Source organism: Rhinolophus sinicus, chromosome 4 (assembly GCF_057876585.1).
Source record: "Rhinolophus sinicus isolate RSI-liver-muscle chromosome 4, RSI-T2T, whole genome shotgun sequence".
NCBI classification, from domain to species: Eukaryota; Metazoa; Chordata; class Mammalia; order Chiroptera; family Rhinolophidae; genus Rhinolophus; species Rhinolophus sinicus.
The window spans coordinates 59,945,514-59,970,821 of NC_142504.1; the positions used below are offsets into that span (position 1 = coordinate 59,945,514).

Consider the following 25,308-nt stretch of genomic DNA (forward strand, 5'->3'; position numbering starts at 1 on the left):
CTTTCAAGTTGCAGTGGAGCTACCTTCTGTTGGAGAACTTTTGGACTGTGACAAACAGAAATTGGAAGAGTAGGACTTTGTCATGTTAGTGACTTCTGACCCCTCCAATGAGGGGTCTGCAGCTCTCTGAGAAAGGACAGCTGTCATATCTCCTTGACTGCTGTGTCTGCAACAGCTAGCACAAGCCCAGCATTGGCCTCAGCCCCTGGTCTCAGTGCTCCAGCTGTTCTGGGAGCGGGCTCCTATCTATGGCCACCATTTCACTCCTACCCCGGCCCCTGTCTACACTAGGTACTCGGTGCAGCTGCTGACCCCGGCCAACTTGCTTGCTAAGATCAACGGGAAGGACAGCATCGAGAAAGAGCACGTTGAGGAGATCAGTGAGCTCTTCTATGATGCCAAGTCATCGGCCAAAATCCTGGCTGACCAGCAGGATAAGTACATGAAGTGAGCCAGCTGAGGTTTTCTGCAGAGAGACTCTGCTGGGCGTACCTGGGCCCAGGTCCAGCCTGCGAACACAAGCCTTGTCCCTCGGCTTGGCTTTGTTCCCACTTGGGCGCGGTTAGCATTGTTGTCAGTTCAGTGTGGAAAGTGTTTCTAAATTATCTGTTTCTCCCGTGGTTGCTTTGTAGGAACCCTGACTCACCTGGTATGTTTTCTAATAAACCCTTATAGGTTACTTTGATGCCATCTCTTTTTCTTCTTTTAATTAAAAAAAAACGCCTTTGTATTTTAGAACAGTTTTAGATGTACAGAATTGTTGTGAAGATAGTATAGGGTGTTCCCACATACCTCATACCCAGTTTCCCTTACTGTTAACATCTTCTAGTGGTATATGGTAAATTTGTCACAGTTAATGAACCAATACCTTATTATGCTTTATTCCATTTCCTGAGTTATATAATGTCCCTTTTCTGTCCCAAGACCCCACATTACATTTAGTTGTCATTTCTCCTTAGGCTCTTCCTGCCTATGGCAGTTTCTCACATGTTCTTTGCTTTTGATAACCTTGACAGTTCTGAGGAGTGCTGGTCAGGTATATTCTCTCGAATCTCTCTCAGTGGGGTTAATTTGCTGTTTTTCTCATGATTAAACTGGGATTGTGGGTTATTGGGAGGAAGGCCATATAGGTCAAGTGTAATTTTTATCGCATATTATCAGCATGATTTATAACTATTAATGTTGGTCTTGATCGCCCAGCTGAGGTGTTTGTCAGGTTTCTCCACTGTCAAGTTACTCTTTTCCCCTTTCCTACACTGTCCTCTTTGGCAGTCACTTAGCACAGCCCACACTTAAGGGGTGGGGAGTTTTGCTCCACCTTCTTGGGGGCTGACCATCTACATAAATTATTTAGAATTCTTTAGCACAGATTGTCTCTTCTCGCTATTTGTTTGTTTATTCAGTTATTTATCTCGGTATGGTCTCATGGATATTTATTATACTTTGGGTTGTAATCCAGTAGTACATTACTTATTTTGTTGCTCAGATTAGTCCAGCTTTGACCATTGGGTGTCCTTTCAATTGGTTCCTGTGTCCCTTTGACATGTCCCCATCACTGGTACTACATCTTTTTGTTAGTTCACTGATGTGGGGCTTTCAGTCCCTTGAGAGGAAGGAGAAGTGGCAGTGCCTGACAGATACCATACCAGAACATTCTCGCCTGAGCACCACATTCTTTCTCTGCCAGACTGGCTCCTAACTGCCAGCTCTGCTGCCTGAAGCAGGGCTTAGCCACAGCAGCAGAGTCTTGGTACAGGCTTATTTTGGTTCTCTGGCCTCAAGGGCAGGACCTCCATGCTGTTATTATGTGCAGAAGAGCGGGCTAACCAAGATGGTCATCTTGATCCAGTCATTGCTCTAATTCAAGTTAGCCATGAGGTCCTTGTAGGCCAAGCATAACTGTTCTCCCATTAGTGATGACCTGAGAGTGGCTAGGAGACTGCTGGCAGAAGGGCTGAGATAATGCTGTCGGAGTCCATCCAGCCCTCTGAGAGCTCTGAAGCCATGCTGAGACCCTGAGAAGGTCCCAGCCAGTCCTTGCTGCCAAAATGGTTCTTCTGGCCTGGCCTGTGAAGGAGATCCTAACATGGGGGTTCTTGGTGGTGGTGGTGGTGGTGAGGAAACCAGACATAGTGGGTGACGGTGGGATACTTCCTGAAGTCAGGGCTGAGCTCTGGCCTGTCCTGGCTGCCCATATCCTGTGTCTGTAACCTCCCAACTTAAGCCACATCAGAAAAACAATAGTGATATCTCTGATACCAACGGATGTAATAAGAGCTGACTGTGGACAAGGTCCTGTGTTAATGCTTCACATTCTCACAGCAGCCGTATGTTATTGGTCACATTTATGTCACTTGCCCAGCTGGTAAGAGAAGAAACCAGGAGGATTTGGAATCAGTGTGCTTGGAGTCTGTGCTCCTATCCTCTATGGCTATACCGCCTTCCTTAATGTGCTGAGTGGGAAGAACCTTCAAGATCTGACCTCCATCCCAGGAAGGTGAAGCAAGAAGGGACAGGTGTAAGGAAGGCGACTTGCCTAAGGTCTTACCCCAGAGGACAAGAACCAGGTTCTGCCCACATACCTGAACCCCTGCCTCCAACCCCCAAACCTTTCACAGTGTTTGGGCTGTAGAAAAGCAACAGTGACAGCAAACCTTTTAAGTACAGGTTGGGACAGAGTCCCTCCCAGCTGCTCAGGGAATCCTGATGTCCAGCGCAGTCCGGGTGGGGAGTGGGGTGTGTGTGGTCACAGCCCCCATTCCTGCTCCTTAGGAATCCTGCTCCTTGGTGCTCAGGGATGTGGTCCCTCCTTGCTTCCCTGTCCTCCAAAGTGAGGGAGATGGTTCTGGATAAGTGGGAAGGTTGGGTTTTTTTAATTTTCCCTTTTTTTCCAGCAAGGCCTATGATTATTACATTAATCTTCCAGGCGAAGTTTTTACGACTTATCCCTCGCTAACTATGAGAAGTTTCTCCATCCATTACCAAAAGGGAAACAGACCCTGGTGAGGAGGAATATATTTGTTACATCTTATCAGGCTGACACACAATCTACCAACAATTACAGCAGCCCCATGTTTTGCACTATTTCAGCTCTGGCGTGAAAAATTGTTGTAATATTAAAGTGAGGCAGGGTGGGGGTTGGTCATAGGAAGTGGCTGTATGTTCCAAGCTCTGAGCCCAAGCTTTCTTGGGTGCCTCCTAGCAAACTGATTGGTGGGCAGGAGGAGAGGGAGTGTTTGCATGTAAATCCCAGCTCCCTGTTCCTGTGCTGATGGCTCTGTGTGAGAGCTGGAAGGATAGACAGCATTCCTGGCCCTCGCTGGGAAGCCACCTTGTCCCTGCCTTCATTTTCTCAGCCCAAATACCTTCTTACCAACACACCTCGTAGGTTGCACCCCCTAGATTGGCTCATTGGATATTTTGTTTTTTAGGGCTAAACAAATGATAGAGTCACACCAGAGAGTGACTTCTTGGTTATCAAAGCTTTCTCAACTATTTTTCTAAGAAAATGGAGCTGCACAATGATGAGAGGTACACTCTGTTGGCCTCCAAGTCTGAGACTCCAGGGCCAGCAGACTTCTTTTCTGCCAGGAAAGCAGCAGACATTGGTCACCTAGCATTATTCCTTCTCTCCCAGGGCCAGCCTGGACGAGCCTGAGCAGCCAGGCCCTGCTCTTGTGGGGCCCCAGGCAGAGGTGATTGGTGGTGATGGTGGCGGTGGGGGCAACCAAGTTCTGGGGGCATGGCGGACAGGAAGGTGGTTTTGACTGTTTTGGCCTGTGGTCCTGATGAGGCTAGTAGTCCCTTCTGGGCCTGAGTCTTGGTTTCCTCGTCCATAAGATGGGGGCCCACTCATATCCCATAGATTGATTTGAGGACGTGGTGAGGTGACTACATAGGGCACTTGAGATACTAAAATTCAGTGAAGAGTTCCCAATCCCTGTCCCTCTTGGGAGAAGAGAAAGTCACAGATTGTTCAACAGGAGCCAGAGGCCTGCTAGGCTCTGCCCTTCCCCATCCCAGACAGTGGCCCTTGGAAAGGCCTAGAGAGAGTTCTCTTGGCTGGACCCTTCTGTGTTAGGCCAAGGGACAAGCACAGGCTCAGGGCTGCACAAGCTCGGGAGCAGAGAGGAGAGAAACTGCAAAGCCTGGGCTTTATCCTCAGTGTCTAGGACTGACTGCCAAGAAGAGGACATTGCCTCTCACTGGGCCTCTGAGGCCCAGCCTGGGGCTGGAGCAGCCAATGGGGGAGAAATAGCTGCCTCCTCCCAGCCAAGCAGTAGCGTTGGTCTCTGGAAAACAGGCCCACTGAGAGGTAGAACAGTGTCCACTTCAGTCCACCTGCTGGTCATTCATCCATTCCCCACGCTTATCCCGTCCTCCCAGATGGCCATTGTCCTTGCCTCCTATAGTGTGGGCCCACGCCTCCTCCCATTTATTCCCGTGACCACAGGCTCCGTGGGGACCAGCGGTAGGCCTGGCCAGGATGACTGGGCCGCTGGAGCATAGGGAGAGCTGCGCAGCAGGACCCAGGAGCGGGGACGGGATGGGCTAGCTGTCGGCCGGCTGGCCCTGTCACCCCTCTCCGTCACTCAGCGGCAGGCGCGGTGATTAATTGCCAGGCGTCGCCGCCTGTGCCGCCATCAGCGCGCGTCTGGGCGGCGATGGATGCGGCTGTCAAGCCGGCCCGGCCCGAGCTGACCCCCGGCCCCGGCCCAGCGCGATCAATGGGCAGCGCGAGGCGGGCGGCGGCTGGGCCGGCGCGATAAGATGGGCCGATGGGCGTCCGTCGATTGCCCGCTTCGTCACCCGCCGCCACCGTCATCGTCACGCCGCCCACGCGCACACCGGCGCCGTCAGCGCCGCGTGATTAATGGGGACGCGGGCAGCTTCGGGGAGGGCTCGTGGAGTCCGCACCGAAGGGATGCAGCGGGGTCGGACACCGCAGGGTGCGTGCTGGCCAGCGGGGACCACCTAGGCGCGGGGCACAGGGGACACCGAGGGGGTGGCGGGTGCAGGTCTGGGGCACACACTCGCAGGACGTGTGCACCGAGGCCGGCAGTAACCTGGACAATTGTGTGTGGGACACAAGCGTGAGGGCTGGGGCATGTACATGAACAGCGTGACAGAAGTATCACCAAGGCGTGCTCGGGCCCAGGTACGCAGTCATCAGGGGCCTGTATGGCTCCGACTGACCGCGCACAGTCGGCTGCGGGGGTGGGGGAACAGTGACCTCCCCACTCCGACCCCTGCTTAAGTCAGGCCTCTGCCACCAGAGCCACCAGCCTGCTTGCCTGTTGCAGGCTCCCTCCCCACTGTTCCAGCCATCTTTGAAAACCCCCGATCTGACCCAGTTCCCTGCTCAAAACCACAGGTCCCCGTGGCCCAAGGGACAGATTGCAAGGTCCTGAGAGTTACGCCCCCTGAGCGACGCCCGCCTTCAGCTCGCAGTCCCCCGCGTCCCGGTGCTCTCGCTCACTCGCCTGCCCGGCTAGCGCCACACCAGGCGACTGCGAAGAGCCTGCGGGACCTGCCAAAGCCCACAAACGCCCACCGAGATGACACCGCCCACCCCAGGGGCTCTCTCCTCGGGATAAGAGCCAGCCGCCGGCCCCACCACAGACAGAAAGAAGCCGTGCGCCAGAAGCTTAAGGATAGGGTCGGCGGGCTTAAGGCCTGCCACTCCGGGCCGGGACGGAAAGTGTATGCGGAAAGTGCTAGCAGGGTGCTCCAGTCGCCAGAGTGGCCGAGGGGTCGCGGGAGAGGCGAAGGGCAAGGCCAAGGCGAGTGGCCTGGCTGGGGCCGATCTGTTGAGTGGTGGGGGTCTCACTCGATCCACAGCAGGGGCAGGGCCACGCCCTTTCCTTTTCCGGTGTGGGAGGTCTCCGAAACTTCCCCTAACTCCCGGGCTGCTGCGCCGCTCTGGTGTTTGTGAGGCCACAGCGTCCCCACGCGGACAGATGCGCACAGCGCTGGACCCACCCCGCGTCCTGGGCCCCGCCCAGCCCTGGTCTTGGGTTCCGCCCCATCTTCCGCTCGGGGGCGTGGCCAAGCCTGGAGTGAGATCCCTAGTCTAAACCACAGTCCGGATTCGATTCCTACGTAATAGTGGAGGCGGTGGGCGGGCAAGTAGGGAGCGTGCATCCCAACGTCCCTGTGGGAAACGAGCAGTCAGGGAGAGCTTACAGAGCTGGGTTTTTTTTTGTTTTTTTTTTAAAGAAAAAAAGTAATTATGGATAATTTACATCATGGTTTAAAATGTGAAAGTACAGTGAAGAATCTCCCTCTCCCCTGCCCTCAGCCACTCTGTTCTCTCCAGAAGCAACCTGCTTCATACCACCCAATGTACCCCTCCAGGGATGTCCTGTGCGTATACAAGCCCGCACACATGCATTCCCAACATATATGAAAATTTTCAAACATAACAGAAGTTGCAGGAATTGTACAGTGACAATCCGTAAACCTACTGCCTAGACACTATCCACTCGGCCCTTCATCCATCAGCCCGTTTTAATCTTCTTTTACTCATTTCAAACTAAGTTGCAGACATCAGTACACTACATCTCTAAATACTTTAGCATACATACAATTATGAGTTCAATATTTGTTGGTTTTCTTAAGGTTTAATTTATACACGGTGAATATACATAATCTTAAGGAGACCATTCCATGAGTTGTGACAAATGAAAACCGAACCCTATCAAGGATGTTACTGTCACCCCAGAAAGTTCCCATGCGCCTCTTCTCAGTCAATCTCCAACACATTGGCGGCAACACTGGTCTGGTTTTTCTCACCATATACCTGTTGTGATTAGTTTCTTTTAATCCACTTTGGATAGTGAGATTCATGCTCTTGAGACTCATGCACACTGGTGTGTATCATAGTTTGTTCTTTCTGATTGCTAGGCACAAGGCCATTGTATGGGTGACCGCCATTTACTCATCCATTTACACGCTGATGGCCGTTTGGACCGTTTCCACTGCTCAGGTATTTGAAAAGGTTGCGATAAACATTCCTGTACAAGTCTTTGTGTAGGCATATATTTTTATTTCTCTTGGGAAGGTATATCTTCAGTTTCATGAGAAATTGCTAGGTCTTTTCCCAATGAAATCTATCTTTTTATTTCCCCCATTTTAAAACACAAATAGTAGCATACACTGTTCTGCTTTTTGCCTTTTTATTTTTTCTTCAACAGTACATCTTGGAGATTCTTCTAGTTAAGCATATAAAGAATGTTCTACTAGTTCCTTTCCATAGGAGGGAGGTGATATAATTTCGCCAGCCCCTTTCTGATGAGCATTTAGATGTTTCTAGCCTCATTGAGCTGAGCTTTGCAGGATGAACAGGAGTTTGTCAGGAAAACAGACTGAGGGAAACTGGAGAAAGGCCCGGAGGCGTGGTGGATGCTGCAGAACCCCTATTACAGGGATATAACCTTTCTGAGGGTAGAAGCAGCTCCTGACCCATTTAGCCTCAGGGGCTCAATATGTATTGAAAAGAGTGGGTGATTGTAGAAATGTGCTGGCAAAAGGCTCTGGGGTACGGTGATGCGGGAGTCCCAGAGGGATTGGGGCAGGGGAGTGAGGTGGGCACTGCCACTAAGGGGTCACCCCTAGGACTTTCCAGAACCGGGCAGTGATGGGTGTTGAAGTTCTTTGCATTGGAGGTTTTGCTGCTCCTCAAACGGTGTCACATACCCCCTCCAACCCCACCCCCCCTCCGCCCTCATGTTAGGAAGCTCTTCCCTGCGTTAACCCCTTGGGGTGTAGATGGAGGCTTACCCATCTTCCCCACTGCACATGAGCTTCCCGAGGACTTTTTCCCCAGGGAATCGTGCCCAGGGCTTTCAGCAGGGGCAGGCTGGAGGAGGGGCATAGGGTGTGGGTGTCAGCAGGTGGCAAGACTAGAGTAGGGCCATCAGCTGAGGCTGGAGTTGCCCCCAAGCCAGGGCAGGTTTCCTGGAAGGACCCAGCCACAGGCAACATAGGGAGGCTCCCAGGAGAGGGTCACATTTCCCTGAACCCTTTATTCTTTCCCCAACTAGGCCTCTAGCAGAGGTACCCGCAGGCAGGCCCAGCAGCCAAGAAGGAGCTTGGAGCCGGAAGAGGGCCTTGAGCTTTGTGTCCTGGCTCCGCGCTAAGTGGCTGTGTGACTTCTGGCCACACTCATTTCTGCACCAGTAAAACCCGGGCAATTTCTTCCGCAGGTCTGTGGCGGCTGGAGGGTGGGGACGGTGGTTGCGATCATGAGTAGGAAGTGGCTATCAGTGCCTGTCCCATGGGAAAAAGAGGATTACCCCCATTATGAGCAGGAGGCAGTACGCAGGTGAGAAGTGAGGTGCAGAGGGGCCAGCCCGGCATCACAGTGAGACAAGGCAGAGCCGGGTACCCAAACTACACACGTGGCTGCCTGAATGTGGGCTCCATTGGCTCTGCTCCCAGGTGAGGCTGGCCTGGCCACAGGCACAGGGACCAAGAGAAGGCACAATGCTGTCCTGGGGGCAGGAAGTTTTCCGAGTTTCTGGAGGTCCAAACAGAGCACTGCCTGTCTTGGCATTTCATAGTGCTTGCTGGCTTGCCACTGCCCTGTGTCTGAGCCCACTCCTCAGCCGGCAGGTGCGGAGGGAGCACAGGGCAGACTGGCTGTACATCTTGTCCTGGTGTAGTCTCAGAGCACTGCTGATGTGTGACTTCTGTAGGGCCAGGCCCCAACACCTGTGCGTCAAGTGTTTCCAGAGGGACATCCCACCCTGGCCACCACCACCTCAGTGACCCATGATAAAAGGTGGGCAGGACCTTCCTCCTTAGCTAGGCTCCAGCCTCAGTGCATCCATTGTGGGTCACTGAGGAAGCCTCAGGCAGGGGATGGATGGTGGCAGAGGATGTGGGGTGAGGAATTGTCCAGCACAATCATATCAGCTTTGAAATCTGGGTTTGGGAAGTCTTTTTTCTCATTTTACCCTGGAAACAGTGTCATTTGGCTCCGAGTGCAAATTTTTGGAAGACTTTTCTGCATGACATATTCTAGGGGAGCAGTCACCATGCCCACCACTGCTGTCTATATGAAGCTGTGGTCCAGGATGGACTGGAGACCCTCCTGGCTTACCTGCAGGTTTGGCCAAGGCCAGCCTCACAATCAGTGACTGGATGTGTACTAATGTTTGTTGTTGCAGCCAAGGGCAACAGTGCCCTTTGGACTAGAAGGGATGAGAGGTGTGGGGCCATAGGCTCTTGCAAGGAAGACACTGCAACTCACAAGACAGACGGTGGCCTACTCCTGTGGTCCTGGGAGGGGCTCAAGCAGCCAGCACACCACTCAGCAACAGGGCTTCTGCTTAGTCACCTGTATTTCAAATTACCAAAAACCTGAGCATGCAGTGGGCACTATCACCATAAGGAAATTTTCTAGGCAAAATGCCTTTCTGAAGAAGAACTTCCATCTAGGTGAGACCTTGGGCACCCTGTGCAAAATCAGGACCCGACCAAGCCTCAGGCGTCTTCTCTCACTGGCCTTCTTGGGAATTAAAGGAAATTGAAAACAAAAAGAACATGACCAAATGGCTTGTAAAAAGTTGGCTTTATTTGTCACTTTTTCACCTTATCTTAGTTATGCCACTTCCCGTCCACAGTGACACTCCCTGGAAGCTAGGATCAGCCCCACCCACCGTGGTCATTAACCACAGAGCCTGAGTCTAAGCCTTGCAGAGCCCCACTGATGATTACAGGCTGCAGGCAGGGCTGCAGGGCTCCGGCCACAAGGCTCAGCACCCTCTAGTCCATAGCTTGGGAGCCTCGGGACTGCTGCCCTGTCTGCCAGTGGCCACAGCGTTCCTGTAAGGTTGGGCTGAGCACACAGGGCTGGGGAGAGGCGTCAGGTCTCTGCTCAGGACTGGGGCTGACAAGGCCACGTGTGATATGGTGGTGTGGCAACGCCCTGGACTGGGGGTGACAGACCCGCCAGGCCCATCCTGGCTCTTCTGTGGCTAACTGGCCAGGTGGTTTTAAGCAAGTTGCTTCTTGTTCCTTGGTTGGTCTGTTTTCTGGTTAGCACTGCCAGTAAGGACTCCTAGGAGCCCTCCTGACTCAGGTGTCAAGTTTGAAACCTCTACTGAATAATGACCATGGCTCTGTGCTTCGGAGGCCACTGTGTGCCTTCTGCTGGTGGGACATCTCCCTCCATATGGCTGCACAGACCCCTGGTGCTCCCTTCTTAGAACTGGGGTGTCCTCCAGTGAGAACCCCTCAGGCTTGCAGTGCCTGACTCTGCTGTCCCTGCTGCCAAGCACTGCCAGGCGCCTGTCCCGAGAAGCACCTTCCTAAAGGCCTTAGAAAAGGTTCCAATTCCTAAGATCTCAGTCACCTGTTTTTGCGAAAAGAACTTATTTTACACATAATTATGAGTCTTTTAATATCAAATATTGGAGCAACTTACCGAAAACACAAGCTCTCTGACCCTGACTGCAGGAGATTGGTGGCATTTTGTCATTTACCTTATTTGCATTTGGGCTTAAGCACAATGAAAGTTCTAAAAATACAAGTGGGAAGTGTTCAGCCTAGAGGGTAGCGGTGGCCTGTGAACACCAAGTAAGTTAATGTCTTGCCACGTCTGAGTGCCTGCGCCACAGTGTCTCCACTTGCTAGCACCAAGTGGGGAGTGAAAGAACCAAGAGGGGCCAAGTCCAGTGACAACTGGAAGAATTAGACAGAAAGATATAACTCCAGGGGTCCTCCACACAATGTTCACCTAGCTTGGCCAGGCGCAACTCTATAAAGTTGACGAATCCCGACCTCACATGCAGAAAAAGGAACTGATGGCCCAAGAGTATCTTGCTGGGAAATTCATCTCTCTCCTTTGGATGCTCTGTCCTAAAAAAAAAACTACTTTTAAAAGGGAAGACAATTGTGTCTTCCAGAGAACAAGTTTTAAGCATATGTTCCTACCCGACCGTGAGGGAACATGCTAGTGAATCACCCACATCCATCAGAAAACACATGGTGTGCTGCCAGCCTCACATCTTGCTGCCACAATGAAATGCAGTCCTTTCAACGTTTGTGCTTCTAACCAACAAGACATTCCCTTGTAGGTGAACAGCTGGGACCACCGCAGCCGCCTATGGCACTGAGAAGGTGCAAAGGTTAAAACAAAAGTTACATGGACACATGGGGAGTCATTTATCTTCCCAGCCTCTGGCCATCAGCTGAATAAAACCTCATTTCTATAGTTCTTTAGCCAATGCCAGAATAAAAAGCAAAATCTCAAATTGGAAATTTCTAGCACTTTACAAAGTGGAATGAAAGAATATGAAATTCAAAACAAAGTAAACAAAGTTCCATATACCACAGCAGCACCCCTGTGATGAATTCGTTGTTCCCTTTCCTTGGCAATTCCAGAGCATGTCTCCTCTTCCTAGTCCAGGAGAGACATGGCTCAGAAGAGAAGGGCCCCCATGCTGCCGACCTCACTCTGCTCCTTTACAAAGATTTCAAAGTACTGGTAGATAATTGTGACTGCGAGCAGGATCCCGGTTCCAGACCCAATGGCACCCAGGAAGTCAGCCAGGACGGAGAGGGCCCCGATGCACAGCCCCCCAAAGGCAGCGGCAGTGGGAATGTACCTGGGGAGTGGGAGATGGGTCAGCAACACGCCACCATGCAGATCCTTCCATCCTGGCCTGCCCTGACTCAGGCTACATGCCTGTGGGGCCAGTCTGACATGCTTGCCTCCGATTTAGGAACCTAACTCCTTTAGAGATCACTATCTTATTTAAACTTCACCTTCTCACACATCTTAATGGTCTAGACTAGGGCTACTGTCCAATTAAGTGATTGCACAAACCACACATGGTTGCACATGGTTGATGAAATGTGACTAGTCCAAGTTGAGATATTAAAGATAGCACATGAGATTTTGAAGACAAGAACATAAACTATCTCAAAATTTTTCTTACACTAATTACAAATTTTTACTCTTTTAATGTGGCTACTAGTCAGATGTAGCTTGCATTGTATTTCTCCTGAACAGTGTGCTGTAAAGCTAGAGGCTTTGGAGAATTCTTAGTAGGAGAATGAACGAAATTGCCTATTGCCCCTGCTAGGGATCGGAAAACAATCTGAAAGTTGCACTGCTGATTTTCTTGTGGACACAGGGACTTTTTCTATCCTGTAACCAAGGATAAGATTTAATGAACCAGAAATCCCTAAGCCCTATCAGGATGCTTGATGTGTAAGAAAACCACAAACATAAGAAAACCCTTGGGACCTAGGGCCAGCACTCACCGATTGAGTTCATGGACCATGGAAGTTTCTCGGTGGCCCCTCATCACCATCTGCTGCTCCTTCAGCTGCTTTGCAACCTGTGTGATGCCGAGAAAACAATGTGCAATTTTAAGGTTGAAATTGAAATCTAGGTAGACATTTCATGGTGGCACTAAACACTCACAGGTTTCCTTCTTTAGCACCCTAACAATGTTTGTGTAGATAATTTTAAAACTGCTGCCTGAGCCTCCTCATGAGAAAGTCTAGTTTTAGTTTGGCTCCAGCTCCCCAGGTGAGCACTAATACCACTACCATTTTCTTAGGAAGATATGACAAGTTGAGACCCCTCATACCAGTGACAGGTGAGAGCTACTGTTTCTTGGTTTAATTAATTTGTAACTTATACTTACATCTTTGGCGGAGGAGCCTGAGACCTCGATCCATGTTTTGGAAAAGAATGCACATGAGCCCAGCATGAACACTATGTACACAATGGCATGGACAGGGTCTTCTAACACGGAGCCAAAAGATTCTGGAGGGGACAGGTAATAGCAAAGGCCACCAACTGGATAAGCACGTGCTGGACCACCGGAAGATGTATCCTGGGAAGACACACAGAAAGCCTCTGAGTGCTGTTTCATTATTACCTTGGCAACAGGAAAAAAGTAGTTCTGAGCAGGTGAAAAGGAACACAATGTTGCTCAGGTGTCAGTGCCGTTTTCTTACTGAAGTGAAAATTTCATGTGCTGAATTTGTAAAAGGCACAATTAGAAATATCGTGGGGTGAAATGTTTGGTCACGAGCAAGACACACAGATGCACACCACCGCAACTAGGCGCAGCATTACAAGCGAGTTTTTTCAAGCAGTCATACTTACAGACCACGTGCCCAGCAGGCTGACCAGCAGGTTGCCACTGAAGCGGGCTGACAACATCTGGGAGATGACATACAGGTTGGACACCAGGGCGGACTGCAGGATGATGGGGATGTTGGAGGTGTAGAAGAGCTTGATAGGGTAGGTGTTGTACTGGCCTCGGTAACGGGCTGACTTGATAGGCAGGTCCACTCGGAAGCCCTGAGAAGCCAAACAAAGCAGAGCGCCCCCCATGCTTCATTCCAGCCCCTGCACAGATACAGCCCAGGTGGGGACAGCCTGAGTTATGTTGGTTCCAGGGCTCCCATGCCACTTCCTGACCCAACACTGCACTTGGGAGCACATACACAGAGGGTTCCCAGAAAGGCAGGCTTAAAATACCACCAAAACTCAGCACATTGGAACAATCCCGTTTTTGTCAAATAACAAAGTCCACCACATTATATCTGCATCAATGTGGAATATAAGAAGACCCTGAAGGGCATATGTCCAAGTAAGTCCTCACAGTGTTTCTCACTGGTGGTGACCTCTCCTGTGCTGTTACAATGGCCCCAAGACAAGGCCACCTCACATCCCAGAGCAGCCCTTTATGATGTTTTAAATCATAAATAGAGAAGCTAAGCTTTTCTATGAATATAGCCTCTCCCTCGGAAACCCTTGGGGAATAGAAAGGTTTTCTTTTATATTATTTTTTTTATAAACTCCCAGTGCCTAAAACAGGACTCAGAATATAGAAGATTTAAAATAAATTTTAATGATCTAACCACAGATACCTACCAAGCCCCTTAAGAGTTAGCTTATTATTAAATCGGGCATCTGACTAAAAGTCTCAGCTGAAGTAACAGACCTCTCTGGTCTTCAGAAAAAGCATTTGGCTGGTATAAATATCTTTTCACAAGCACTAAACTATCATTTCTACTGCTGTCCCTTCTTTTCAATAAATATAAGAATACAAAGTGGCCCATGAAAAAATACAAAGATTAATCCAACTGCAGAAAAGCAACTGGCAGCTCAGGTCTCTTACGCAGAAGCAACTGACACAGACTAATAATTTGAAAGATAAGAGCTCTCAAGAGGAAGGACCTTTTCCAAGATGATGACACTACTCACAAATAGTCGATAAACTTTGGGTAAGATGGCGATAAGGTTTACAGCTTGATGACTTTTTACTTCTTTTGAATTAAGAACTTAGAGATGTTATTTTCTTTATCTGCTGATAGGCCCAACCCAAAGAAGCATAATTTCAGAAATGTTACATCTGCCTCAGTTTTTTTTAGTTCAGGCAAGTCCCTGACTGAATCAATGGAACACACTTATCTAGCTGACATGGAAACTTGCTCCTTTCAAATGCCAACCCACCACTTCACTACGATACGATGATGTACACCACCCTGGGGTGTGAGTGGGAGCACACACACCAAGGCATCCTGACACTTAAATGCAGACCATCAGAACTTGCGGTGGTTCTGAACGCACCTGGAAGTAGATGACCACTGCAAAGACAAAGATGGTGGCGATCAGATTCATGAGGTTGGGGAGGTTCTGGCGGTAGAAAGCCTCTCGGAGGGCTCGGACCTTGTCAGTGCGTGTGGCCAGCAGGTGAAACAGTGCAATGATAGCACCTTCAAATTCCATCCCTGTCAGTGAAGGAGGGGACACATGAGGTAAAGAAACAAACAGCTTCCTAGTGGCCAAAAGACAGAGGGAAATAGAATTAGTTTTAAGATTTACAGTGCCTACCCCTGTAACCACAATGACAACAGTGGCATTTTCTCTTCCCTCATTTCTATTTCTCCCACAGAAATAGAAATGGGCTATTTTACCTTTTTGAATTAATTTGTTGGCACGTAAGTCAATGGCCACCAGATGTGTGGAATGATGATTAATTAGAAAATCATAAAAGCTGGATCTGCTTAACTCCAGCTGAAAAGGTCCTACACTGAAGAGCAGGCTCAGAGCTGTCCAATCCACTTCCCTGGAAAACCCCAGGCAATAGAGCATCCCCAGCTCTGAAATGCAGGTTTCCTCTAACAAGGCAGAGCTTGACTTCTCTGCTCTCACATTACTGATCAAGCAGACAGGACAACAGGCATGCCCACCTCATATAGTATACACCCCACTGTGCTGAAGAGAGCCAGGAAAACACAGCCAATGGACTGAAGGAATCCAGAGCAAGAAAGGGTACCTGACCTGAGGATTAAGCAGCAGAGGGACAAGTGGGAAAGAGCTGGGGAGCATGGGAAATTAGTAATGCCTAGAAATCTTGTAATTTTCAAGAAATTTACTGAAGTTAAAAAACATCAAAACAAAACCCCAGCTAAAGTAATAAACAGGAGCACTGTATTACTGTGTAACCGTTGCTGTTCAGGACAGCATTAACTATCCTACAATGAAAGTCTGGCGTCAGGCAGGGGGCCACTCCTACATCCAGACTGTGCTCTGTGGGCAGGTGGGGGGTCGTGCTGTTTCTAACAGGTGATGGTGGAATGACTTACTGCTTCTCCCTCTAGCTCTTCCCAGACTATTCAGAGATAATAGGCATCACTCTTCATCTCTTTTGAAGCCCCCGGGATGGGGCTCCTGTGGAAGCTCTCTGTCCTAACTACCGGTGCTTCCTCCTTTCATTCAGGTGACAGCATTGGCCTGTCTAACCAATGTGCAGAATTCAGGAATCTTAAAACTGGAGCCAAGACAAGCTCTGATTTCACAGAGGACGACACCCAAGTTGCCAAGGAAGGAAGAAGGAACTTGTTCATGCTCTGCCCATTTTCAACACTCCCCCCATTACCTCTTTGATCTCAGCTTTGACTATTCTCTCCCTTGTTCATTCTGCTGCATCCACACAGATGACCTTGAACACACCAGGTACATTCCCACCTCAGAGCCTTGTACCTGGGTTCCTCCCAAATGGAACATTCCTCCCCAAGTCATAGGGCTTCCTTCCCCTTTTAGGACTTTGATTACCCAGACTAACCTTGTGATAACACTCCCAGCATTCCCATATTCCTCTGCCTTATTCTCCTCAGTACCTGCAGTAACACCTGACATATACATGACACATGGTTTACTTACTTTGTATTTCCGGTGCCTATTTAGAAGAGTGCCTGGCCCTTAATAGGCACCTGATAAATATTTTTTGAATGAAAGGCATGCCAGGGTTAGGCTCTAGTTTTCCTAATTTTTAACATAATTATTTCTTGATTTCACTACTTACTGAATCTCTGGGAAGCAAGACAGGGTTTCTACTTCAGGGGCAAAAGCTGTTTTGTAGCCACACTGTCCCTGATAATCCTGTTTTGGGTTGTTCCCACTTATCCAGAGAAGAAACAATGGTTATACTCCCAGACGCAAGAGGATCTCAATCAACAAGGATTTCTACGTCACCAAGCCAAGTCACAGGTGAGTTCCAGATGTGGGTGCCATGCTGCTTTCCTAGCCCTGTGACCCTTGTGACCTCTGCCCTTCTCCAGGGCCTAGTCCTCATGCCCCTACTCTTCTCCTCACTCCTCAGCAAGCATGGTGGTCTTGCAGCCTTGCTCACTACCCATATGCACGTGGCCATGGAACCATCCTTCCCTGTGGCACCTTCTCTCCAGCCAGTTCTCAAACATTGCCAATTGACGTGACACTTTTAAAGCCAAAAACAAACTCTCCTTTGCTGTCAATTTCCATCACCCTTGAAAATACTCCCTTTGTCCTGCCTCTTATGTTCTTTTCTCCTAATGCCCTCATTCAATGCTTTCCTTGTGACAGGCTGGCTTGTCCAAGCTAAGACACTGAACAGTTACCCAAGCTGCATTCTGCCATCCACTCCAGTCTGGGGTGACCCTCCAGATTTGGGCTGCCATCACGTCACTGGCCTGCTCCTGAATGGAAGGTGGCTCCTTGGCTCCACTCTGGTGTCACTTCTGCATAACTCAGGATGTCACCCAGGCCAGTTACAGCATGGTCTTGCCATACACCTGAACTCCCATCCTTTATCCTCCTACCTTTCACATCCATCCCTGAAAAGCCCTGTCTTTTGTCCTTGTCTCCCCATTTGCCTTGGATTTCTTATAGTTCCAAAAAGTGCCCAGGGAGGAATCAAATCTCATTTTGCCCACTATTCTCTGACAACCCCTATCTCAAGCTATGCTCTTTGCTTTGTAATCTGTTGGGCACATGTGGCCTTCATGTGCCCAGGGACTTGGTTTCTACCATTCAGTTAAAAGAAAACACTCAAATGTGTATACATACTTATTTCTCACAGGACTTTTACAAGTAAATACCATATCTAGTGATGAATGCCGACTGCCTTTCCTAATAAGTCATACTTCCCTATATGTCTGGAAATTATTAAAAACATCCTCAATAATAAGACGTCCTTGGCACTTGTGGGTATAGCATAGAATACTAACGTTTGATAGGCATCTACTATGGGCCAAGCATCCATCATGTTTTTTCATGTTGTTTCTCATTTCATCCTGGCAACCAAGGCTCAGTCAGAGTAGGATTTACCCAAAGCCACTTAGGAGGTCTGACAATTAAGTTCACAAACTTGTTGCAATGATGTTGCTAACCTTTTTTGGATATGAGAGGGATTATTCATTATGAATTTGTGCCAATTGGACAAACAGTTAACCAAGTGCTGAAAAGCCTGTGTGAAAAAGTTAGATGACCTGAACTTTTTGCCAATTCATGGATCTTGCATCACAACAATGCATCAGCTCACACGGCACTGTCTCTGAGGGAGTTTTTAGCCAGTAAACAAATAACTGTATCGTAACACCCTCCCTACTTACCTGATCTGGCCCTCAATGACTTCTTTCTTTACCCGAAGGTAAAAGAAATATTGAAAGGGGGCCATTTTGATGACAGTCAGGACATGAAGGTAATACGATGACAGCTCTGATGGCCATTCCGGAAAACAGAGTTTCAAAATTGCTTTGAAGGGTGGACTAGGCACTGGCATCGGTGCGTAGCTTCCCAAGGGGAGTACTTCGAAGGTGACCGTAGTGATATTTAGCAATGAGGTGTGTAGCACTTTTCTAAGATGAGTTCGCGAACTTAATTGTTTGACCTCGTAGGTACTACTAATAGGAACAGCCAGGATGTGAACTCCAAGTTCAGGCCTCTTTCACAAAGTTGCCCCTTGCATGACCAAGTGTATTGGTTCAGTGATTTCATTTTTAGAAACATATTCACTGACAGCAACTGCTAAAATATGTAAAGATGAAAATAGGAGGCTGCTCACTGTTTATCTGTTGTAATATGCAAATTATGTATCATTATGAGAAGCCTATCTGTTTAAAAAAATTTTGCAGACGCACAGAAAAATCAGAAGTAGTATACCTAAAATGGAGGTGATTTTTCCTTGGAATGGGGCAACTTTTGTCTTCTGCTTTGTATCTGTATCTGTCAGTACTTTTTACTGACTGCTGTCCCAAGGAAAGCCCAGGGTCCTTACCTCGGCCAGTGTTGACAGTGGTGGGGCTGAATGCCTTCCACACGATGGTCTCACAGATGTTAGTGGCAATGAAGAGGGAGATACCAGAGCCCAGGCCGTACCCTTTTTGCAAAAGTTCATCCAAAAGTAGGACAATTAAGCCAGCAACAAAGAGCTGTAAAAATTTAAAAAATGAAAGAAAGAAACTCAAATAGACTGCATTCCTGTTCCCCACAGGCGTGGCTCTTTCCTTCCTCAGTAAGAGGCTTCTCTGATATAAATGCTAAAGGCTGAATAGACAGCGGACAGCAGAGCCTTCCTCTGGTGAGTTTAGAAGGGCCAATACAGGCACTTTGGCTCCTTCTCAGGAAAAGCTTCTTTTATGCATGGTTCAGGTTTGTTATTTGGGAAGTATAAGCCAGGGGGAATGTTAGCATAACAATTACCTGAATGGTGATTAACAGGCAGATTCCAGCTCCCATTTCAGAAGGGTCCCCGTACATTCCCGTCATCACATACACAATAGACTGGCCAATGGTAATGATCATTCCAAATACTAGAAATCAAAAGAAAACTGTTCTCGAAGTGGGACTTTCCACAGTCATAGAGCAAACAGCTACTGAACATCTACTCTACCAGGCACCAGGAAGAACTAAGATGAAGAATACTGATACTGCCTCCAAGGAGCTCGGTCCCAGAAACACTGGACAGTCACGTCATCAAAGTGCACTATAACTCAAGTGCCTGTTTAACAGAAGCAGGTGAGTTCCTTAACTTCACCTTCTCCTAAATTCACTTTCCTTTCAGTGACGAGAGGAGGAAGAGTTCAGACATGACAAATCTGGTTCTCATGGAAGGGAAGGGTGCAAAATATACTGAAGACAGCATCCCGAGGTACACAATTTTGTAATGTCGCCAACCTACAGCACCCAAATTTGGGTCAGACGGCTTGGGTTTTGGAGAGCTCCTGGGTTGAACTACTCCTGGGCCACCTCTACAAGCCTATCACCCAGGTCTAAGTCCACAACACAGATGATTAACTCTGGGATAAAGCGACCCCTTCCCAGTTTGCATGTGATGTGTTTTCTTTAAGGAAAAACCCCACAGTGTTATCAATTTAGTCACTTGTCCCATTTCCTCTGTCACAAAGCTCTCTTGGCCAAACAGCTTTCCTTTTTGTAGACTGTCTTCATGTCTTATAGCGTTATACTTCATTGTTAGGCACAATGGAATCGACACATTTTTACTGGTTCCACAATACTAGATGAATCTCTAAGTATGGGTTTGGCTTCAAGTTCTGTTTTTCTGGTTCATTTGTCAATCCAGATTAGTTTGTCAAAATTTTACTCCAAAGTGCCCATCAAATGTAGTCCCTATTTGACTTTTATAAAACTGCTCAATGACACTGAATTCTTAAGGCAGAAAATCAGAAATCATTTTGATGATTAGTCATTGTTACTAGTGAAACTTATTACTTGCTATGAGGCAAATATTATCCTCATTTTTACAGATGAAGGAACTGAGATGTAAGACCTGTCATCTAACTTTGTCCAAAGTCACAGAGCTAGTAAATAGTAGCGCTGGGTTGAGAGGAGCACCTTTCCCCTAAGTTGAATCCTTTTAAACTCCCAGAAGAAAAACAACACCTGTCATATACCTATTATGTGCCAGGCACTGAGAGATGTTTTACAAATGTTATTCCATTGAGTTCTTACGACTGCTCTTCAAGCCCTGCTCCTTCCACTCAATCATACAGCCTCGGGGGCACTGGACATCTTCCTCCCTACCCTTCCAGTCCATCAAAGTGCCTTGCACCATGACTGTCCCGGAAGTGCTTTCTTGTTAACACAAGCCACAGAGCACCCACAGGATTGGTGGGCTAAGGAGGTTAAACTGTACATAGAAAAAACTGTTTTGATGCCCCAAATTTTATAGCAAATTCAAATTCTCAACTATAGACATCTCAACATTATTCAAAATCTCACTTACACTTCTGGGCTCCATTGAAAAGGGCTCGGTCTTTTGGGGTATCACCAACTTCAATTATTTTGGCGCCAGCCAATAGCTGCATGATGAGGCCAGAGGTAACAATGGGAGAGATACCAAGCTCCATCAATGTGCCTGAGGACAGGGGAAGCAGAACACAGCCAATATTAGCTTGGAAAAGCCTACACTAATAAGAAAATAAATGAGAAAAATATGACTGTGTACCCCTTATACAAATTCAGTATGCTTCAGTTTGCTAGCAGCATTTAACTTAGAGGACAACCCCAAAATATCACCAATTAGAGTATAATTCAATTCATTCAAGCAACATCTTATTCTGTTTTGGAAGTCACATGGCGTTTAAATAGATCGCTACATTTAAATTCACCAGAAACAGATTCATTCTGTTTTCACTGAGATAAGAAAGGTTCGTCTTTTCATCAGTTAATAAAAAGGGATAACATTCAAATAATTTCCAGACTCTGAAGAGGAAGCCTGTACAATTGTATCTGGTTGTGAATAAATGTCTACTTCCACTACGCTAAAATGAGCTATACTTCCAACTGTTTGGGAACTTAACTGGAACTATTATTTAGAAAAATGATTTAATCAAAAGCAGTATTGACATTCAAAATCCCATCCCCCCAGCCTTAGGTAACTGGGTAGAGTATACAAAACACTGTTACATATTTTTTTGACACATATATGTAACCTATAGATATGAAAAAGATGCAGCCGAGAAATAAATTACATATTCTAAAGAAGGTTATAAAGACACAAGAAAAATAGGCAGAAATATCATCATTTCCGTTGTTTAAAAAGCATTCTAGTTTTCGCACTTTTTAAATTCTCTACGACACAGACTAATCTTGCTATTACAGGTTTTATACTGCATTCATATGCAATTCTGAATATGATGATCCGCCTCAGCACTGAATTCGGCATTTACTCAGCTATTCAGCACAGCACACTAACATTCTTCTCAAGCACTTCCTGAACTCCACATAAAACCCAAGCCTGTAATTTAACTTAAGGAGGTCAGTCTAGCCCACATTGTACAGAAAGAGGCACAGAGAGCCACAGTTCTACCTCTGTTAGAGGCTAGAATCACTCTTATCCAATAGAAAGGGTCAGCAGAATCTGAAGACATAATACCAAACAGGGGGATCTGGAAACAAACAGAAAGATGGTCAGCACATTTGTCTTCAGCCCTCTCTGACCACCCCCTCCCCCCACTTAGATACTAGAACAGGAAACCTGGGCTTACCTGGCAGCATACCAAGAAAATAAAGAGGGTGATAGCAGTCCACAACACTTTCTCCTTAAACTGAATCTACAGAAGAGAATGAATTAAGGCAAGTTATTTTCATAAGATAATTACTAGAAATGGACTCAGATCGGACCCCTTTCTCTGTTCACCAGAGAAGTCTTGAACACTCCAAACCAGGTACTAAACATAACTACCAAAAAACATGTACATACATTGCACGCTTTGTACAAGGCACATATGCAAAGACCTTAATAGGTATCATCTCATTTGATCCTTGCACTACACAGCATTATCTTTATTTTACAATGAGAAAACTGAGTCTCAGAAAGGCTAAGTAATTTGTCTGAAATTCCACAGTGAAGTGAGTTTGAGCCCAAAGCGTGTGCTCTTAACCATTAGCATTAACAGTTTAGGATCAGATCCAAGATCAAAGAATGTTGCAATAGAAAGGGATTCCTAAACCAGACATGCCCTTTCAACATATGAGCCATCACCATTCATTTGAAAGGTTTTGTAACCGACCAAAATCTTATTCTGCAGTTAACTAATTTGACATTCGTGATTGTTTAATACATAGTGTATTTTCTATGGATTAAGGGTAAAACAAAACAATATTGGGGGAAGGACAGGGAGAGTTGCAAATTTAACCTAATCACTAACTTACTAGTAGTATCTGTCTAACTTCAAGACTTTTCACATCTCTTCAGCTATGTAAGTAGGACAAATTACATTCAAAATCATTTTATAAATGACTAATAAGTATCATTAGAAATGATTAGACACCCTGCTCAAGGCCTCTCTGGTACTACCGTGTTTCCCCAAAAATAAGTCTGGGTCTTATGTTAATTTTTGCTCCAAAAGACACATTAGGGCTTATGTTCAGGGGACGTCATCCTGAAAAATCATGCTAGGGCTTATTTTCCGGTTAGATCTTATTTTTGGGGAAACACGGTAAGCAGTAGAGTGGGAATTCTGGGTCTCCTGTCTCTAAAACGGAGTGTCTTCATTAGTACTTGCTGCCTACACTGAAAGAATGGCTTTAAAGGGCTAAAAAAAACACTAATTATTGTGCAGACTGAGGATTTTGATGTGGAAATGCCTTGTGAGTGACAGTATTAAGTGAACAAAATTGTGTTCTTAAAATACTTTTTAATTTGAGGGGGAGAGAAGTCTAAGCAAGCACTAAGCCAGAATCCTGGCTCTCTGGTCAGAAGAGAAGTTGTAGTCTTCTGTCTATCACTTTAGGCCATGATAACACAACTACACAAAGACAGCACGAATTCCATGTTCAGATACTCCACGTGAAATTGAGTGAATTGAAAGAACACTTCTTTCTCTTGAGAATGCTTCCTTTCCCACCTGTCATCGCACCCCACCAAGGAATTAAAAGGAAGTCAAGGGAAGGAAACACCGCTTCAGGCTAACCAGTTACATGACAAGTTTGTACTGAAGTGATTCTTTATGGAAAAAAGAGTGGACAATTTTTACAAGACTCCTCATTTGTTAATAACGAAGTCTCTCCTAGATGCAGCCAAGTTCAACAGTGAAACATCAAGCGCTGTTTAACATCCAAGTCTTGTCCACTCTACCTCTTAAACAGCCCCAAAATCCATTCTCCTCTCCTAGCCCACTCCCATAGTTTACCCTCTATTGCAAAACCCTGGAAACCACTCCACTCCTTTACCCTACTTCCAAAGCAATTTTCTAATCTGTCTGGCTCCTGTTGCTCCCCACTTATCTTTTACGTTCTGTCAATACTGAAGTATATCTAACACCTTCCAACCTGCTTGTCTTGTTTTCCTTTGCATTTTATATATTCCTTATGCCTGGAATTCTCTTCCCTCACTTCAAGAAAACTACTCTTCCTTCAAAACCACCATCAGACATCACATCTTCCAGAGTTAATCCCTTCTTAAGCCACTGCTATACCTTGCACATATTTTCACTGCTCCATCTATCACATTTAAGCTACAAGGCCAAGGTCACACAGCTATTAAGACTGTGTGAAGGGTGGATCCCAGGCTTGCCAGCCTCCAGAGCCATGCCCTTTCTGCTATGCTGGGGGTGAGGGGTGAGGAAGAACTTTGCATATTAGCCCATCAAAGGCAGTACATATGTGGAGCAATTATACAAACAGTTTTAAGCATAAATAAATAAATAAATAAATAAATAAATAAAAAAACCGAGACTCTTAGAACCCAAGTGTCTATGCTGATGTCAAGTACACATATACATATGTGAAAGCATGAACAACAGTCTGAAAAGAATCTGAAGCCAAATATCTATCTATCTATCTATCTATCTATCTATCTATCTATATATAACTATTCATTCTCTTTAAGAACCCAATGAAACTTTTCTTCATTGTCTAATAGCTTTACTTACATTGGCAACTACATCTTGACCTATAGTTCATAGCAGTGGAAATTGCAACAAAGATTCATTTTAAGTCTACATTTCTATTTTTCCATGTTTTTACTTGCCCACTGTAAAAAGCAAGGTTCACAAAACGCCTGTACTCTGTTAATGTGACAGCCCACAAAAAAGGTAGAAACTCATTTGTACAGAATACTCATTTGCTCTTAGCTCTTTTCAGTAAATGGCTTCAAAGAGCATCTCCTAGAAAAATTTCCAACCCATGAATTGCTTCTGTTGGAGGTGAAGAGGGAAGGGTAACAACCTGAGTATCATAACTGAGGCTTTTGAGGCCTTACTCATTCACTGCCAGGATCAATTTTTGGGACAGGGAAAAACCCACGACTTTGTTCACTGGAGTAACATCCACAAAAGATGCTCCGAGTAAAGCACGATGATTTCAGTGGAAATTCCCACAACCAGGTCACCTTTTGACAAAGCTCAGGAGTACACCCAACTACACTCCAGGGATAAGAGAAGAGAAAGTGAGTTTCCATTTGGCGTGTTGAAGCCATTTTTAATTATACTGTAAACTTCAAGCACCCCGAGTTTCACGAAGCCTCCTTTGATGGCGATTTCAGGAACTTACCTTTCTCTCTGGCTTCTGAATTTCCGGCAGGATGACACAGAAGGGCTTGATGACTTCCAGAAATTTAACTTTGATGGGAGAGACAAAAGAAGAGTTAGGACTTGAAGAAACCTTCCGTGCTACCTGGAGAAGGCTTCCGCCCAGGACGGGTAGGGGCAGGCCGAGCACAGGGACACGCGGAGTCCCCGAGGAGGACCTGGGACCCGGGCAGGCTTGGCAGACGAGCGCCGGCCCGGACCGGTGAGGGTAAGAGGGATCTGATCCATCCCGGAGAAGACGGGGCTGCCCCGCGGGACTCACTCGCCATGGTGGCGGCTGCTCCGGCTCTGGGTTCCGCTTAGGATCCGCTCCGCGTGAGGCGACGCTGCCCGCAGCCGTGCCTGCTCCTGGGTGCAGCACCTCCGCCGAGGGACACGTCAGTGTTAGCACTGGGATGGGCGGCGCAGCGCGGGGCGGGGCGGGGCGGGGCCGGGAAAGAACCGCAGGCCTCTTCC

The 25,308-nt window shown here is 47.1% G+C and overlaps 2 protein-coding genes and 1 long non-coding RNA gene across 4 annotated transcripts in view; 2 read left to right on the forward strand and 1 right to left on the reverse strand.

Annotated features, from left to right (window-relative positions):
- Positions 1-685, forward strand: part of RUVBL1 (RuvB like AAA ATPase 1) — a 46,611-nt gene extending 45,926 nt beyond the window's left edge. For both annotated transcript variants that reach the window (XM_019718680.3, XM_019718679.3), the window contains exon 11: positions 292-685. In XM_019718680.3, coding sequence (XP_019574239.1) covers positions 292-451 — 160 coding nt within the window. In that variant the 3' untranslated portion in view covers positions 452-685. The remainder of the gene's footprint in view (positions 1-291) is intronic.
- Positions 686-9,558: 8,873 nt separating this feature from the next.
- On the reverse strand, positions 9,559-25,258 carry SEC61A1 (SEC61 translocon subunit alpha 1). The gene is made up of 12 exons (XM_019718677.3): positions 25,115-25,258; positions 24,815-24,882; positions 21,808-21,873; positions 21,630-21,708; positions 20,544-20,675; positions 19,001-19,110; positions 18,576-18,729; positions 14,606-14,766; positions 13,133-13,330; positions 12,666-12,857; positions 12,277-12,353; positions 9,559-11,615 (listed from the first exon to the last, which is right to left on the reverse strand). The coding sequence occupies exons 1-12, from the start codon at positions 25,119-25,121 to the stop codon at positions 11,429-11,431; spliced, it is 1,431 nt and encodes a 476-aa protein (XP_019574236.1). The 5' UTR covers positions 25,122-25,258; the 3' UTR covers positions 9,559-11,428.
- On the forward strand, positions 16,274-19,623 carry LOC109438673 (uncharacterized). The gene is made up of 3 exons (XR_016021119.1): positions 16,274-16,528; positions 18,792-18,878; positions 19,194-19,623. It is a non-coding gene; the product is annotated as an uncharacterized LOC109438673 (long non-coding RNA).
- Positions 25,259-25,308: the final 50 nt, after the last annotated feature.